The following is an 18,285-nucleotide window of genomic DNA, read 5'->3' as shown; positions in this document are numbered from 1 at the left end:
CTTCATTGCCACGTGTGGCTTTTCTCTGGTTGTAGTGTGGGTGGAAGACATTGTGTGAGGGCTTCTCATTGCAGTGGCTTCTCTTGTTGCAGAGCACGGGCTCTAGGGCTCCCGGGCTTCAGTAGTTGTGGTGCATGGGCTCAGTAGTTGTGGCTCGCAGGCTCTAGAGCGCAGGCTCAGTAGTTGCGGTGCACGGGCTTAGTTGCTCCTTGGCATGTGGGATCTTCCCGGACCAGTACTCGAACCCATGTCCCCTGCATTGGTAGACAGATTCTTAACCACTACACCACCAGGGAAATCCCAATACTCTGTTTTTTTTGGCCCTGAGGCATGTGGGATCTTAGCTCCCCGACAGGGATCAAACCTGCACCCCCTGCATTGGCAGGCAGAGCCTTGATACCGAAATCTCAGCCTCTTGTTCACTGGTGCCGAATCAAATCTCAGAGACAGAGTTTTGGATGAAGTAGAAAAGGATAGTTTTATTACTTTGCCAGGCAAAGGGGGACACAGCAGGCTCTTGCCTCAAAAAACTATGTGTCTCAAACCCAGGAGAATTTGTTGAGGCGTTTTATGATAATGCTTCCCAAGGGTGGAGTTGCTGAGAAGTTTAGGGTGTGTGCAGGGTCTCAGGTGATATAATTTTGATGAGCTTTTTTGGTCCCTTTAATCTTGCCTCAGGTGGTTTCTTGGCTGCTCCTCCCTTGATTAGCAACTGTTTGAATCTGCCTTTTGGGACTCAGGGGAGGTCTCGAGGCTGGAGTCTTGCCTACAAGAAATGGGGGACAAAAAGGCCTCCTTGTTGCCCTTACCCAGAAACCCCACAGGGCCCTGCTCAGTTTCATTCTTAACCATTGGACCCCCAGGGAAGTCCCTAATAAATGGATTTTCAATTGTCCCAGCACCAGTTGTTGAAAGGATTACCCCTTTTCCAATGGATTGGTTAAACTTATTCCTAAATATGCCCTGTTTTCATTTTCATGCAATTAAAAATACTGTCTAATTTTCCTTTTGATTTCTTTTTTGACCCAGGTTTATTTATAAATTTGCCATTCAGTCTCCAAATATTGTGGTGTTTCCAGAAACCTTTATGTAATGTCAACAAAAAAATTAGTAGTCTAAGAAAGAAAAGGAAAATCTTCAAGGCAACCTGAGGATTATAACTTGGGAGACAGTCTTTCAGAAAGCTCTTAGGATCATTTCACCTGATAGAAGTCAAGGCACAGTTATCTAAGTTTTCATGACAAAAGTTATACATCAGAGTAACATTTTGACAGTTTACATAGTCCAACAATGCAAGTAGTGGGTTATTGTAACCCTTTACAGGATTGAGGAAAGTGTATTACCCAAGAAATTACTTGCCTAGTGCCAGGAGAAAATTCCTTTTTTTTTGGTGAGCAGGTATTCCTGTGCCTCTAAGGGGATCTAGTTAACATATAGTATAGATGCACAAGCACATTAAAGGGGAAGGGGTATTGGCTCTAGTGGCAGAGAAGATTTTATGTTAAATTTTTCTTATCTTTAAAGTAATTTTGTTTCATCATTACTGGTTTTTAATTTAATTCCTTTGTTGTTAGAGAATATTCTTTGTATGAATTGAATTCTTTTACATGTATTGAAATTTATTTTATGATCTTTTTTGGTCCATGTTTTACCTGCACTGGAGAGGAATGTGTATTACTGTTGCCGGGTGGAGTGATCAATGGATATGAATTAGGTCAAGTTGGTTGATGGTATTTTCAAGTCTTAACAATTCCTTTTTTTGGAGGGGGGTCTTTTTCAGTCCATCATTTAGACAGAAAGATGTTATATTGTCTGGCTATAATTGTTGGCTTTTCTGATTCACCTCATATTTCTTTTACTTTTGCTCCATGTATTTTGGGCACCATTTTTAGTTGCATGGAAGTTCAGGACTGTTATGTCCTCCTGGTATCAGATCTTTTCATCGTTATTAAATTACTCTCTTTATCTTGGTTATAGTCTTTATTTTGAAATGAAAGTGTTACCTGAAAACTGGGTTTGCCTCTTGGTGGATATCAAGCCAAAAGGCGCAACAAAGCCAAAGACTGATGGAAGGGTTTATTACTTGCAGCAAGTAAGGGGAATACCTGGGATCTTTCCCAAAGCAGTGACTGCAGAATTGGGGAAATTTTAAGTTAAAGGTACACGCATATTCTTGAAGGGGCTTGACAAAAGAGAGTCGGGCAAATGTTGATAGAATTTAAGCTTTAGTTTTGTTGGTTTAAAAAATATTCACAACCTAAAAGTTGAGAGTTATGTTTTATTTAGTGGGAATTTTTAGGACTTCAGGCCTGGGAAGCAGCATCTCAAGTAGCCCTGAGAGAACTGCTTGAGGAGGTGAATGGGGAGCCAGATGTTTTGCAACAAAGAGCAGGTGTAACAGGGAAGAGCAAAATCAGACTCCACTTTGCATCTGTTTCATTGACTTTAACCTTTGCTTTTCATTGCTTTTGTTAATATAATCATACTAATGGCCTGCCTAAGGGAACCCTGCCCCTCTGCCTGAATGTTGAAGTGCCTTTGTTCAGTTCACAGGGAGACACTTTGACCCTGCCCACCTGTGAATGGCTGCAGAAAAGAAGAAAGTAACACATCCCTTCCCGATGCTGGCCAAGCCAGGCAAAACCAATGAGCTTTTACTTTACTTTCTCACTTCCTCCCCATCTCTGTTCTGTAAAAGAAACTGGCAAACAGAGTCCAGTAAGATGGTGTTTCAGGGACCCTAGTTCTCCATGTTCTTGGTCTGCCGGCTTTCCAAATAAAGTCGCATTCTTTGGCTCAACACCTTGTCTCCTGATTTATTGGCCTGTAACAAATTTGGCTTAGCCAGCCAGGAGCCTCGCTGCCTGTGGCTAGCTGGTCCTGGTCAGGCGATATTGGGGCAAGTCCCTAGCAGCTGCCGGGACCATGTGTCCTGAGGATCTTCCCTTCAAAATTCCCTGAAGCAGCACTGGCTACCCCAGCCCTTGGCAGTTGGAGCAAGGAATCGTCAAACTTCTGCGAGTCGATGGACTCGCATTTGGAGGGTAAGTCGCTCCGGTGTGCATACAGGGAACACGTTCCCCCCTCAATTTGGGCGTTTCTTTTATGGGACAAGCCAATTTGGTTGGGGTATCCTGTTGGAGAGGGGAGTTGCTCTTGGACTCTACCTGACTCGGAACTGGTGTGTTTGTTTTGGTTTTTTGTGCATCGCTATTGGAATTTGTGCTTTTTGTGTTGGAATTTGTCTGCGTCTTTTGTGTTTTGGTGTTATCAAACTTATAAAAATGGGAAATACTCCATCTATCCTGAAGGGAAGCCCTTTGGGGTGTATAGTAGATAAATGGGCAAAACATAGCCATGAGCCTATGACTAGGAAAGACCTGATATACTATCATAATAGGGTGTGGACCCAATATATGTTAGGATCAGAAGGGCGATGGCCCCTGAGTGACTTACTCAATTATTATCTGATCTCACAGTTAAAAGTATTTTGCAAAAGAGCAGGGAAAGGATGAGATTCCATATGTTGTAGAAGCTATTGCATCAGGAGGAAAAGGACTCAGAGGGCTGCCACCTTATGGTGTAGTAATCTGAAAGGAAATCCAAGGGGGAACCTGTTCTACAGGGCAAAGAGGGAGGAAATGAGAGTGGGAACATGTTACTCCAAAACCTAAACCCCCCTCTGGCCTATCCAGCTCCTCCACTGGCCAAGAAGCCTGCACTGGCAGTTCTTCCAGCTGCTCCCCCATGATGCCAACATATTCACTCCTTTCACCGCCTCCTGTTTCCCCTACCCATGGGGATCAAATAGAAGTTTCTGTGATAACCCCCAAGGCACAGGGACATCGTTTAGTATCACCGTCAAAGACCGGACAGGGCACCCAGTTTGGACCAGGATCTACTTCTGTAGCAGGACAATCTCCCTTGCACTGATATCCTGTTAGGAGGCCAGGGGACTCCCTTAGACTTGAGGCGTCCAATTCTAATTTCCCCACAGGAGCTCTGGGTAACTTTGACAGTGGGGAACAATTTGATTGACTTTCTAACAGATAAGGGTGCCACATGATCTGTGATAAACACCAAGGTGGCACAGAAAACATCTCAGTCTATCCCAGTCATAGGAGTTTCTGGAGAAGTACAAACCGTTCATTCTTACAACCTCTAGAATGCCAACTAGGAGACCTCACCCTGAAATACAGCTTCTTGTATATGCCCGTGTCCAATCCCCCTTTTTGAGATGGGATTTCCCTTGTAAATTAAATGCTCAAGTCACTTTTTCACCAGGACAGCTTGACATCAGGGTCCCACCGGAGCATGCTTTAAGCGTATACATGCTACTCATGGAAACCCCAGAGAAGGAAACAAAATCTTCCTAGAAGAAACTTGTCTGTGTCTTTGAGATGGAAATGTCCTATCTGGTCTTCTCAGGAACCCTCATCTCTGCCATCTTTTTAAAATGCAAGTTTTGAAAAGAAGGTAAAGTAATTTAGAAATTGACTTGTGAAGGGTAAATAGAAATCCTAAGTGTCTTTTCTGTAAATAAAAAGATTTAACAAGTAAGCTTGATTTGTTCCATCTACCAGAAACCCAACTTTAATGCAACATCTTTTGTAAATTGATGGGTTTTACATTGCATTACCTGACTCAGGGATGAAATTCTGAACTGAGAACTATGAGGTCTGTCTGTTTGTTTGTATGTTTGAATGTGTCTTTGTCTTTGGATTACATTGTTGATGTTGATTTGTGGATGAGCTCTGTTAAACTGGCTTAAAGGAAAGGAAGCGCTTACAAACCAAACAATTCTAAATACAAGAGACATTAAGCTAAATGAGTTTCAGGTTCATGTGAACTAGGAAATATTTAGTATTAAATTAATACCTGGTATTGATGTTTACGTTTGTTGATGCAATTAATATAGACATGTCTTTAGAGGCATCAAGTATAATACTTTCAGTGCACCTAGGTTTAATAGAACTTAAATGAAATCTTGTTATATCTGTTGCAGATTTGTCAGCAAGAAAAATCGCTTGATGTGATTTAACGAAAGTAAATGTAAACGAGATAAGAGCCTCTAGGTAAACTCTATAGGAATAATTATGTTCTGAAAATGATCTAAAAGTCTCTCCAGATTTCGGTAACTATTACTTGCCTCTTGGTCTTCACTGGAAAGTAAGATTTTTAAGAGTTGGGGATTCTAATTTAAATATATATTTAAAGCTACTGAAAATAATAAAACATTTCAGTGTAGAGTATGTAAGCGAGGTATATGTTTTGAGTAAAAGGAGTTTTATGCATGGTCAGGCTGAGATTAACGTAATTGAGTAAATGAATTTTTAAAAGTAAGCTGATGCAAAACTTGAATTTGGCTTTCTCTCTGTTAAGAGGACAAGTTTTCTTAAAATGTTGAACTGCCTTTGATGACAGGTTTTAAGTTTCTTTACCTTTGAAGTGATCAGTTCTGTATTTGCCTTTGAAATGTTTTACTGTTGCTTTGGTTAAGTAACTTGTTTCTCAGTGACCTATGATCCTATCTGACTGAGTGTTCTAGACCCTTTGAGATATAAATATAGATATAGATATAGATATAGATATAGATATATAAAAAATTTCTTTGTTTTTGTTTTTTGACAAAACTTCCTAAATCAGATTCTAATGAAGTTCTTTCGGCCTCTGGCTAACTTTAGTATGCTTCAAAGGGCTCCTGTAACATCCTAAAGAAAGATAGGTTTGTTCAGTATGTTAAATTACATGGGAAGAATTGTCAAATGAGTAATAAATCTTCATAGGTTATACTGTATGGTAAATGTCACTAATATAGACCTTCTAGAAATTATGTAACGTTCCTGAAATTAATATATGTCCTGGTATAATGTTATAATTTTAATCTTTATCTTAAAATGTTGTAAGTTACAGCAATTTGGATAAACTTCTTTGCCAAGAAAAATTGTAATCATTTTTAACCTTGCCTCTTTAAGACCTTCATCATTCATAGGCATCTAAGATAATACTTTGCAAAAAACTGCCACATGTTCAAGAAGACTTGTAAAAAGGAAACTTTAACATATAAAAGTGTCTTATAGCCTTTAGATAATACCACTGGACTGGGTAACAAATGACAAAACTAATAGGAAACCTGATAATTTTATCCACATTAATGGGAAATAATTACATGGGAATAAATGAACTGATGAATATGATGTATAACTTTATGACTTTGAGAAATATACTAGCTTTAATCTTTATTTTCCAGAAAACATTTCCTCTTATAAAGTATTTCTTTGTGAACAAAGATTAAACATTTATCTTTTTCTCTCTACCTGATCCTGCCAGAATTTGGCCTCTCCAGCTGGCTCTCCTGGCTTGATATTTTATTGGAACTGGATTACAACTAGTTATGCTAATCATTGCTTTAATTTGTTCTTTGTTTCCAAATTGTTTGTGGTTTGTGTCTCCCTGATGCACTATGACTTTATTAATGTTACTAGCTGCTTTATTTATTTTTTTTTGTGCAGACTTTCTCTAGTTGCAGCGAGGAGGGGGGCTCTACTCTTCGTTGTGGTGTGCGGGTTTCTCATTGTGGTGGCTTCTCTTGTGTAGCACATGGGCTGTAGGCACGCGGGCTTCAGTAATTGTGGCTTAAGGGGTCAGTAGTTGTGGTGCACAGTCTTAATTGCTCTGCGGCATGTGGGATCTTCCTGGACCAGAGCTCGAACCTGTGTCCCCTGCATTGGAAGGTGGATTCTTATCCACTGCACCTTAAGGGAAAGTCCCTAGCTGCATTACTTTTATCTTGTTTATTTTATAAGATTGTTGTCTCTTACAGTATGTAGTGTGTAACCAGGCCTCCATACAAAATAGATGATGGCTAACATCTTGAGGAAATAGCTTAAATAGATTACATTTACAATGTAAAATAATTGTAATAGTGTGATTTCTAGGTATGGGAAGAAGCAACAAGGGAAAATATCTCCTGGATCATTTTAGACTATTTAGAGGATCCAGAGAATCTTTAAATATTGATAGGGCTTAATCCGAAAATTAGCACCTGGAGTGGCATATCAACAATTTTTGCCTGACCTTGGATGAGCCTGCCAGTTGTGGGACAGAATTTCGTCATGAAATGTCTTCCAAATATTGGTCAAATTCCTAACCAAGCGGGGAAGGTCTGAGGAATGGAATTCTCCCTGCCGTATCAGTCATCAACGATTGCAGCCCTCCATCGTGAGCCCATGAACCCTGAGGAAACTCAGGAAGAATACCTGCCATCTAGCAGCCATCAAACTGAAGCCATTCCCTCAGTTGAGCTGTGAGGAAACTCAGGATGTGAAAATATAGGATACAAGCCCCAGATAGCTGAGGTGTATATCAAAGGAATGATTTCAGTGAGCCCAGACTCTTGCATATTCTCATACGTAGAAAAGTGCTAAATTTCTTAACTTGAGATGCTGCCTCCTGGGTTTGAAGTCCTAAAAATATTCCTGCTGAATAAAACATAAATCTCAACTTTCAGGTTGTGAATATTGATTAAGTAGACATTTTCCAAAGAGGAACAAAAGAAGACAAATCCCACCATTTGGAACAAACTGGCACCAATGGTGGGCACTTTCAGAAAGATCCATCTGACGAAGCAGTTAAAACGGCTGTCACCCCTTTTTCCACAATATTGTGGAATGGACATTGACATTGGGGAATTGTAACAGGGAAGAGCAAAATCAGACTCCACTTCGGATATTTCTTTGACATTAACCTTTGCTTTTTGTTGCTTTTTTAACATAATCATACATAATGGCCTGCCTCAGGGAACCCTGCCTCTCTGCCTGAATGTTAAACTAAAGTGCCTTTGTTCAGTTTATAGGGAGACAGTCTGACCCTGTGCACCTGTGAATGGCTACAGAAAAGAAGAAATTAATAATACATTCCCTCCCCATGCTGGCCAAGCCAGGCAATACTAATGGCCTTTTTACTTTACTTCTTCATGTCCTTCCCTTCTCTGTTCTATAAAAGAAGCTGGCAAACAGACCCTGACAAGATGGTTTTTTGGGGACTCTAGTCCGCCATCTTCTTGGTCTGCTGGCTTTCCGAATAAAGTTGTATTCCTTGCCTCAACACCTGGTCTCCCGTTTTATTGGCCTGTCATCTGGCCAGCAGAGCGAGCTTCAACTTGGTAACACAGGTAGCCGGAACATCAAAAGGTTACTGTTAATTAAAGAAAACCAGATATCCCAAGTTAAGGAATTCAGCGCTTTCAGAAAATACATACACTGCGCTCACTGGACTCATTCTTTTCATGTGCACCTCAGCTCTCTGGGGCCAGTATCCTGTATTTTCTTTCTTTCTTTTTTTAATGTTTATTTATTCATTTTGCATACTTTGGGTCTTAGTTGTGGCATGCCTGCTTCTTAGTTGCAGCAGATGAACTCTTAGTTGCGGCATTCATGCAGGATCTAGTTACCTGACCAGGAATCGAACACCCCCCGCCGCCGCATTGGGAGCACGGAGTCATACCCGCTGAATTACCAGGGAATGTTTCAGAGTCCAAGCTCACTCTGCTCTCTGTTCACCATCACTGGTGACATTTTTGATTGGATTGTGGGAAGCTGACCTGTCTGTGCATTGTAGGAGGTTAATCAGAATATCTCCACACTTTGCCACATGCCCCTTGGAAAGAAGCAAGTCCCTACCCCCAACTCCATTCTTCTTGTAAAACCACTGCTGTCACCTTGTTCACCTTCATCTGCTTTGATATTTTATTCTGTCAGCATCATTTTTTACCACCAACAAACCATGTACATGTTTAAGGTCAGACAGACAAAAAGGATGGAAATTTGCTTGAGTTTTGTTTTAAATAGCTAATTGTGTATAGTATACTTTTTTTTTTTTTTTTTTTTTTGCGGTACGCGGGCCTCTCCCGTTGTGGAGCACAGGCTCCGGACGCGCAGGCTCAGCGGCCATGGCTCACGGGCCCAGCCGCTTTGCGGCATGTGGGATCTTCCCGGACCGGGGCACGAACCCTTGTCCCCCGCATCGGCAGGCGGACTCTCAACCACTGCGCCACCAGGGAAGCCCTAGTCTACATTTTTAATTAGTCTTTTGACTTCAAATAGTATTATTACAAAATCAAGTATCTCTTGTAGCTTACTATTCTAGCATCAATGGGATATATCTCTATTTACTTATATTCCTTTAAACAGAGTTCAAGTGTCTAGTATCAGAAATTATAACACATTAAAAAATGTAGGAGTTTTAGTGTTACTGAACTAGACTTGGGTCTGACACCAGTTTGTGGAGAAGGAAAGTTCAGCCTTTATTTATTTATTTTTTTTGCGGTACGCAGGCCTCTCACTGTTGCGGCCTCTCCCGTTGTGGAGCACAGACTCCGGACGCGCAGGCTCAGTGGCCATGGCTCACGGGCCTAGCCTCTCCGCGCCATGTGGGATCTTCCCGGTCCGGGGCACGAACCCGTGTCCCCCGCATCGGCAGGCGGACTCTCAACCACTGCATCACCTGGGAAGCCCTAGAAAAGAGTTTTATTCAAGCCAAACTGAGAACTCTAGCACAGGTGCCAGGGTAGCCTCTCAGTAGCTCTGAGGAACTGTTCCTTGAAGCATGGTTTTCAGCACAGTCTTATACCTTATCAGAACACGGAACATATATCAAACATTACAGGGTTACATTCCTTCCAGATTTCAAAAGAGATGGATACAGCTGGACAGCATGACCTTGGGAAGCGAACCTTGTCTTCCAAGGAGCGTTAACATGGACAGTATAAAAAGGGAGTTTTTTATCCTTATCTTTGAACATAAAGTTCTTTATGTTAATGGTTAAACTAGATGTGCTATGTGTGTTTGATAGGTAGTAGGTCAGGCTGTTTTAGTTCACACAAAGTTTAGGCTGAACCATCTAAAAGCCAGAATGACTTCCCCATATCTTTTTTTTTTTTTTGTCTGTGCCACTCAACTTTGCAGGATCTCAGTTCCCCGACAAGGGATTGAACCCGGGACATGGCAGTGAAAGTGTGGAAACCTAACCACTAGACCACCAGGGAACTCCCCTCCATATCTTAATACATGAAAAAGTTTCCCATCATTAGTGACAACTCTGCAGAACACTGTTCTTTATGATGTTTTTAATAAATCATTTCTTATTTTGCAGACTTCTGAAGTTAAAAAAAAAGGGGGATTCTTTAAGTGTTACTTTTTTCTCTAATAAAAGTGTGAGAGGTGTCTGTAGGTATTGGGGTGGGATAATATTCAAGTTAGTATGGTTGAAATATATGAGGAGCATTAGTAAGAAAACAATTAACATATATTCCAGAAAGAATACACTAAATTGTGTATGGTGGTCTAAAAGCTAGCGTTTCTTTGCAAAGATAGCTGATTAGTACTGACGGTAGCTACTGTTGAGCAACTTGGTTCAATAGACATGTTGTGAAGCATAAAATTTTAATGTCTTTTGTGATTTTTAAATTTTATAACAACTGTATTAGAAATAGTAAAAAGAAACATGAAATTAAATAATATATTTTATTTAATGGTTAACATAAAATTGTTAGTGAATATTTTACTCTTTTGTATGCAGTCTTTGTAATCTGTTGTATAGTTTACAATTACAGCACATCTCAATTTGGATTGGCTACATTTCAAATGTTCAAAAATCACATGTAGTTATTAGCTCCCTAAATTCAAGAAAGTTCTTTGTGCTTGTGTTTGTTTGAGAGTAGTTTTGTTATGTGAACAAAAATCAAAGGGAGCTCCTAAGTTATCTTATTTGGCAGGTTTGAGTCCCCCTTTTTTCATATGGAAGAGCACTTTGATCATCAGCAGGGCTCCTTTAATACGTAATTAGAAAGCTGTTTCTTCTAATTTATGAGAAAAATTGAGTCCTGTGTCTGTGGTAGAGCTGACACTGATTGTTTTGATTTCTCAGGTAATCTCATGGGGTGTATATGCATTCTCAGAAAGGATACAGTTAGGATTTTACCTTTCTCTTAATATTTATATTTTTCATTTCTAGGCTGTTCGCTGCTACGAATCTTTAATCTTAAAAGCTGAAGGAAAAATGGAGTCTGAATTCTTTTGTCAGTTAGGTCACTTCAACCTCTTATTGGAAGATTATCCAAAAGGTAATATTTTTCTATTTTAAAATTTCTGCTTAATTTATGTTTGTGTCATATAAAAATGTAATTGCTTTTACTTTTTTTCTTTTTTTCTTTTACTTTTTATCAAGGCACTTAGAACTGTTGTTTAGTTTCTTCTAAGCTCAAACAAAACAAGCAATGATAAACAAAATAGAGTAGATGGAAATGTGAAAATTTTATGTAATTCCATGTAAATATTCAATAAATTTGATCATTCTGTAAAATTCATAACAACATACACGTGCGTTGCTGCTGTGCTTGCCTTTCTGCAAACCTGTGTTTAAAACCTTATCACAGAAAGAGATGTCGTTTGATATTTTCATCTATAAATACAAATGTGGTACTTTTCGGAAGAGTAACCCTGGCGTGTTTTCCAGCACCATCGAGCAATTTTCCAGTTGTCACTGTTCTCCTATAAATTTTACTCAATTTTGACACTATTTATCTGGAGATAAAACAGATCCCACAGGTAAAGGACTCAGTCCCATGTGACTGCCCCTCTTTAGAAGTCAGTTGTGTCAGGGTTGTCACGTGTCCTGCTGATGATCCAGCTGTAAATCAGAGTTTCCCAAACCCCGTCCTTGAATTTGAATTATTTGTTAAAGTGACTCACAGAGCTCAGGGAAACATTTACCAATTTACTATACGGGATATTGTAAAGGATACAAATGAACAGCTAAATGAAGAGGTACATAGATAAGGTCTGGAAGTTTCCTGAGCTCAGGAACTTATTTCCCTGAGGAATTGGATGCATCAAATCTCAGTTTCCAGGAATTTATTATAGAGCTTAATCTGCAGGCTTTCTCCTACCTACCTGCCTCATCCTGAGGATACCTAAGGGCTCGCTGTTAAGTCATCTCATTAGCATTAAGTGAATCAAAAGTGGCTCTTAAGAGCCACTCTTCACTCAGGACATTCCAAGTATTTTAGGAGCTCTCTATCACGAGACCTTAGGCCAAATATACTTTTTATTGTTCTAAAACACAAACAGCATTTCTCATTTCTGTTCTTGAGTTTTAAAAAATTTTCCATTTAAGTTAGGAAATATTTGAAAATCTGACATTTATTCATGGCATTGGATGGTAATACTGATAATCTTCTCTAAGTTTGAGCTGTTGACTGAAAAAATGTACAACCAAAACGTTGAAAGTTATGTTTTATTTGGTTGAAGAAACTGAGGACTTAAGCCTGGGACACAGCATCTCAGATAACTCTGAGAGATTGCTCCACAGAGAAAAGGTGGGGAGCCCAGGTGTATAGGAGTTTCTGCAGCAAAGAATAGGTAGTTGGAACATCAAAAGATTACTGATTTTTTTTTGTTTTTTTTAAATATGGGTAACATATATTTTCTTTCTTTATTTTTTGTGTTTTTTTGGCTGTGCACGGGCTTTCTCTAGTTGTGGATAGAGGGGGGGCTACTCTTCTTGCAGTGCATGGGCTTCTCATTGTGGTGGCTTCTGTCATTGTGGAACACATGCTGTAGGTGTGCAGTGAACATTGTGGTACATGACCCTTTTTGAATTATGGTGTTCTCAGAGTATATGCCCTATAGTGTGATTGCTGGTCGTATGGTAGTTCTATTTTTAGTTTTTTAAGGAACCTCCATACTGTTCTTCATAGTGGCTATATCAATTTACATTCCCACCCACAGTGCAAGAGTGTTCCCTTTTCTCCACACCCTCTCCTGCATTTACTGTTTGTAGATTTTTTTTTTTTTTTTTTTTTACGGTACGCAGGCCTCTCACTGTTGTGGCCTCTCCCATTGCAGAGCACAGGCTCTGGACTCGCAGACTCAGCGGCCATGGCTTATGGGCCCAGCCGCTCCGCGGCATGTGGGATCTTCCCGGACCGGGGCACGAACCCATGTCCCCTGCATCGGTAGGCAGACTCTCAACTACAGCGCCACCAGGGAAGCCCCTGTTCGTAGATTTTTTGATGATGACCATTATAACCAGTGTGAGGTGATACCTCATTGTAGGGTTGATTTGCATTCTCTAATAATTACTGATGTTGAGCATCTTTTCATGTGTTTGTTGGCAATGTGTATATGGAGAAACGTCTGTTTAGGTCTTCCACCCATTTATGAATTGGGTTTTTTGTTTTTTTGTCATTGAGCTGCATGAGCTGCTTCTATATTTTGGAGATTAGTTCTTTGTCAGTTGCTTCGTTTGCAAATATTTTCTCCCATTCTGAGGATTCTTTTCATTTTGTTGGCAATGGAGTGGTTTCCGTTGCTGTGCACAACTTTAAGTTTCATTAGGTCCCACTTGTTTATTTTTGTTTTAATGTCCATTTCTCTAGGAGGTGGGTCAAAAAGGACCTTGCTGTGATTTACGTCATAGTGTTCTGTCTGTGTTTTCCTCTTAAGAGTTTTACAGTGTTTGGCCTTACATTTAGGTCTTTAATCCATTTTGAGTTTACTTTTTTGAATGGTGTTAGGAAGTGTTCTAATTTAATTATTTTACATGTAGTAGTCCAGTTTTCCCAGCACCACTTATCGAAGAGACTGTCTTTTCTCCATTGTATACTCTTGCCTCCTTTTTCAAAGGTAAGGAGAACATAATTGCGTGGTTTTATCTCTGGGCTTTCAACACTGTTCTATTGATCTGTATTTCTCTTTTTGTGCCAGTACCATACTGTCTTCATTACTGTATCTTTGTAGTATAATCTGAAGTCAGGGAACCTGATTCCTCCAGCACCGTTTGTCTTTCTCAAGATTTTTTTGGCTATTTGGGGTCTTTTGTGTTTCCATACAAATTGTGAGATTTTTTGTTCTAGTTCTGTGAAAAATGCCACTGGTAGTTTGATAGGGATTGCATTGAATCTGTAGGTTGCTTTGGGTAGTATAGTCATTTTCACAATGTTGATTCTTCCTATCCAGGAACATGGTATATCGCTTCATTTGTTTGTATGATCCTTAATTTCTTTCATCAGGGTCTTATAGTTTTATGCATACAGAAAACTGTATGCAGTTTGTTTCTTTTTTTTTTTTTTGCGATACACAGGCCTCTCACTGTTGTGGCCTCTCCCATTGTGGAGCACAGGCTCTGAACGCGCAGGCCCAGCGGCCATGGCTCACGGACCCAGCTGCTCCATGGCATGTGGGATCTTCCTGGAGCGGGCACAAACTCGTGTCCCCTACAGCGGCAGGCGGACTCTCAACCACTGCACCACCAGGGAAGCCCTGCAGTTTGTTTCTTTAGGTAGGTTTATTCCTAGGTATTTTATTCTTTTTGTTGCAGTGGTAAATGGGAGTGTTTCCTTAATTCTCTTTCAAATTTTTCATCGTTAGTGTATAAGAATGCAAGAGAATTCTCTGCATCAATTTTGTATCCTGCTAGTTTACCAAATTCATGGATTAGCTCTAGTAGTTTTCTGGTAGCATCTTTAGGATCATCTTTGTATACAGTATTATGTCATCTGTGAACAATGACAATTTTACCTCTACTTTTCCGATTTGGATTCCTTTTTGTACTTTTTCTTCTCTGATTGCTGTGGCTAAAACTTCCAAAAGTTTGTTGAATAATAATGGTGAGAGTGGGCAACCTTTTCTTGTTCCTGATCTTAGAGGAAATGGTTTCAGTTTTTCACTACTGAGAACTACGTTGCCTGTGGGTTTGTCACATATGGCCTTTATTATGTTGAGGTAGGTTCTCTATGGCTACTTTCTGGTGAACTTTTATCATAAATGGGTTTTGAATTTTGTCAAAAGCTTTTTCTGCATCTATTGAGATGATCATATGATTTTCATCTTTCAGTTTGTTAATATGGTGTATCACATTGATTTATTTGCATATATCGAAGAATCCTTGCATTCCTGGGATAAACCTCACTTGATCATGGTGTATAATCCTTTTAATGTGTTTTTAGATTCTGTTTGCTCGTATTTTATTGAGGATTTTTGCATTTATGTTCGTCAGTGATATTGGCCTGTATTTTCTGTTTTTGTGACATCTTTGTCGGGTTTTGGTATCAGGGTGTTGGTGGCTTTGTACAATGAGTTTTCGAGTGTTCCTGCCTCTGCTATATTTTGGAAGAGTTTGAGGAGGAGACTTGTTAGCTGTTTTGCAAATGTTTGATAGAATTCGTCTGTTAAGCCATCTGGTCCTGGGCTTTTGTTTGTTGGAAGACTTTTAATCACAGTTTCAATTTCAGTGCTTGTGATTGGTGTGTTTACATTTTCTATTTGTTTTGGTTCAGTTTTGGAAGGTTGTGGTTTTCTAAGAATTTTTCCATTTCTTCCATGTTGTCCATTTTATTGGCATATGGTTGCTTATATTAATCTCTCACGATCATCTGTAATTCTGCTGTGTCAAATTTTACTTCTCCCTTTCCATTTCTAATTATGTTGATCTGAGTAGTCTTCTTTTTTTTCTTTTTTAAAAATATTAATTAAATTTCAGCTGCGTTGGGTTTTTGTTGCTGTCCCCGGACTTTCTCTAGGTGCGGCAAGCGGGAGCTACTCTTCTTTGCCATGCTCGGGCTTCACATTGCGGTGGCTTCTCTGGTTGCGGATCATGGGCTCTAGGTGCATGGGCTTCAGTAGTTGTGGCACGTGGGCTCAGTAGTTGTGGTGCACGTGCTTAGTTGCTCCTTGACATGTGGGATCTTCTTGGACCATGGCTCGAACCAATGTCTCCTGCATTGGCAGGCACGTTCTTAACCACTGTGCCATCTGGGAAGTCCCTCCTTTTTTTAGTGACGAGTCTGGCTAATCGTTTATCAATTTTGTTTATCTTCTCAAAGAACCAGATTATAGTTTTATTGATCTTTGCTATTGATCCTTTCATTTCTTTTTCATTTTTTTTGATGTTGTCTTTATGATTTCTTTCCTTCTGCTAACTTGGTTTTTTTTGTTCTTCTTTCTGTAATTGCTTTAGGTGTAAGTTTAGGTTGTTTATTTGAGATGTTTCTTGTTTCTTCAGGTATGATTGTATTGCTGTAAACTTCCTGCTTAGAACTGCTTTTGTTGCATCCCATAAGTTTTGGGTTGTCGTGTTTTCATTGTCATTTGTTTCTAGGTATTTTTTGATTTCCTCTTTGATTTCTTCAGTGATCTGTTGCTTATTTAGTAGCATATTGTTTGGCCTGCATGTGTGTGTATTTTTTACAGTTTTTTTCCTGTAATTGAAATGTAGTTTCACAGCATTGTTTTTGGAAAAGATATTTGTTACAATTTGAGTTTTCTTAAATTTACCAAGGCTTGATTTGTGACCCAAGATGTGATCTATCCTGGAGAATGTTCCATGAGTGCTTGAGAAGAAAGTATATTCTGTTGGTTTTGGATGGAATGTCCCATAAATATCAGTTAAGTCCTTCTGGTGTAATGAGTCATTTAAAGCTTGTGGTTCCTTATTTATTTTCATCTTGGATGTTCTGTGAAAGTGGGGTGTTAAAGTTCTCTAACATTATTATGTTACTGTCAATTTTCCCTTTTATGGCTCTTAGTTAGCATTTGCCTTATGTATTGAGGTGTGCCTATCTTGTGTGCCTAAGTATTTACAGTTGTTATATCTTCTTGGATTGATTCTTTGATCATTATGTAGTGTCCTTCTTTGTTGTAATAGTCTTGATTTTAAAGTCTATTTTGTGTGATGTGAGAATTGGTACTCCAGCTTTCTTTTGATTTCCACTTGCATGGTATACCTTTTTCCATCCCCTCACTTTCAGTCTGTATGTGTCCCTAGGTCTGAAGTGGGTCTCTTGTAGACAGCATATATACAGGTCTTGTTCTTGTATCCATTTAGCCAGTCTTTTAGTTTTGGTTGGAGAATTTAATCCATTTACACTGAAGGTAATTATCGATATGTATGTTCCTATTCCATTTTCTTAATTGTTTTGGGTTTGGTTTATGTATGTCTTTGTGTGTTTCTTGCCTTGAGAAGTTCCTTTAGCATTTGGTTTAAAGCTGGTTTGGTGGTGGTGAATTCTCTTAACTTTTGTTTGTCTGTACAGGTTTTAATTTCTCCGTGAAGTCTGAATGAGATCCTTGCTGCGTATAGTAATATCCTGTATGGGACTCTGTGCGCTTCCTGGACTTGATTGACTATTTCCTTTCCCATGTTTGGGAAGTTTTCAACTATAATCCTTCAGATATTTTCTCAGAACCTTTTGTTTTCTCTTCTTTTTCTGGGACTCCTGTAATTTGAATGTTGGTGTGTTTAATGTTGTTCCAGAGGTCTCTTAGGCTGTCCCCCGTTCTTTTTATTCTTTTTTCTGCTCTGCAGTAGTTATTTCCACTGTTTTATCTTCCAGGTCACTTACTCCTTCTGCCTCAGTTATTCTATTGACTCCTTCTAGCGAATTTTTAATCTCATTTACTGTGTTTTTTATCATTGTTCGTTTGCTCTTTAGTTCTTCTAGGTTCTTGTTAAACATTTCTTGTATTTTCTCCATTTTATTTACAAGATTTTAGATCATCTTTACTATCATTACTCTGAATTCTCTTTGAGATAGGCTGTGTATTTCGTCTTCATTTGTTAGGTCTGGTGAGTTTTTACCTGCTCCTTCATCTGCCGCATATTTCTCTTCTCATTTTGTTTAACTTACTGTGTTTGGGGTCTCCTTTTCACAGGCTGCAGGTTCGTAGTTCCCGTTGTTTTTGGTGTCTGCCCCCAGTGGGTGAGGTTGTTTTCAGTGGCTTGTGTAGGCTTCCTGATGAAGGGGACTGGTGCCTGTGTTCTGGTCAGTGGGGCTGGATCTTGTCTTTCTGGGGTGCAGGGCCACGTCCAGTGATGTGTTTTGGGGTGTCTGTGAACTTCGTATCATTTTAGGCAGCTTCTCTGCTAGTGGGTGGGGTTGTGTTTTTGTATTGCTAGTTGTTTGGCATGGGACATCCAACACTAGGAGTTTGCTGGCTGTTGGGTGGAGCTGGGTCTTAGCATTGAGACAGAGATCTTTGGGACAGCTCTTGCCGATTGACATTATGTGGGGCCAGGAGGTCTCTTGTGGTCCACTGTCCTGAATGTCCAGGACAAAAGCCTGACACCATGCTGGAGCACCAAGACCCTGTCAGTCACAGGGCTGGATCCACATCAAAGGGGAAAGGAATAGAAAGTGCTTTCTCAGAAATAAAAGCCTCAGTGTTGGCCTTCTGGCTGGGTCTCTGTTACAACATAATCTGATGGCATGTCCAGAGCATTCGTCTC

At 39.7% G+C, this 18,285-nt stretch overlaps 1 protein-coding gene across 4 annotated transcripts in view; it reads left to right on the top strand.

Moving 5' to 3' along the window:
- Positions 1-18,285, top strand: part of LOC309817720 (lysine-specific demethylase 6A-like) — a 163,069-nt gene that overhangs the window by 14,527 nt on the left and 130,257 nt on the right. For all 4 annotated transcript variants that reach the window (XM_082646987.1, XM_082646986.1, XM_082646985.1 and 1 more), the window contains exon 3: positions 11,014-11,122. In XM_082646987.1, the coding sequence (XP_082503113.1) occupies positions 11,014-11,122 (109 nt within the window). The remainder of the gene's footprint in view (positions 1-11,013; positions 11,123-18,285) is intronic.

This window comes from Grampus griseus (genome assembly GCF_964374135.1).
Source record: "Grampus griseus genome assembly, chromosome: Y".
NCBI classification, from domain to species: Eukaryota; Metazoa; Chordata; class Mammalia; order Artiodactyla; family Delphinidae; genus Grampus; species Grampus griseus.
This window is presented reverse-complemented; position numbering and strand designations above follow the sequence as displayed.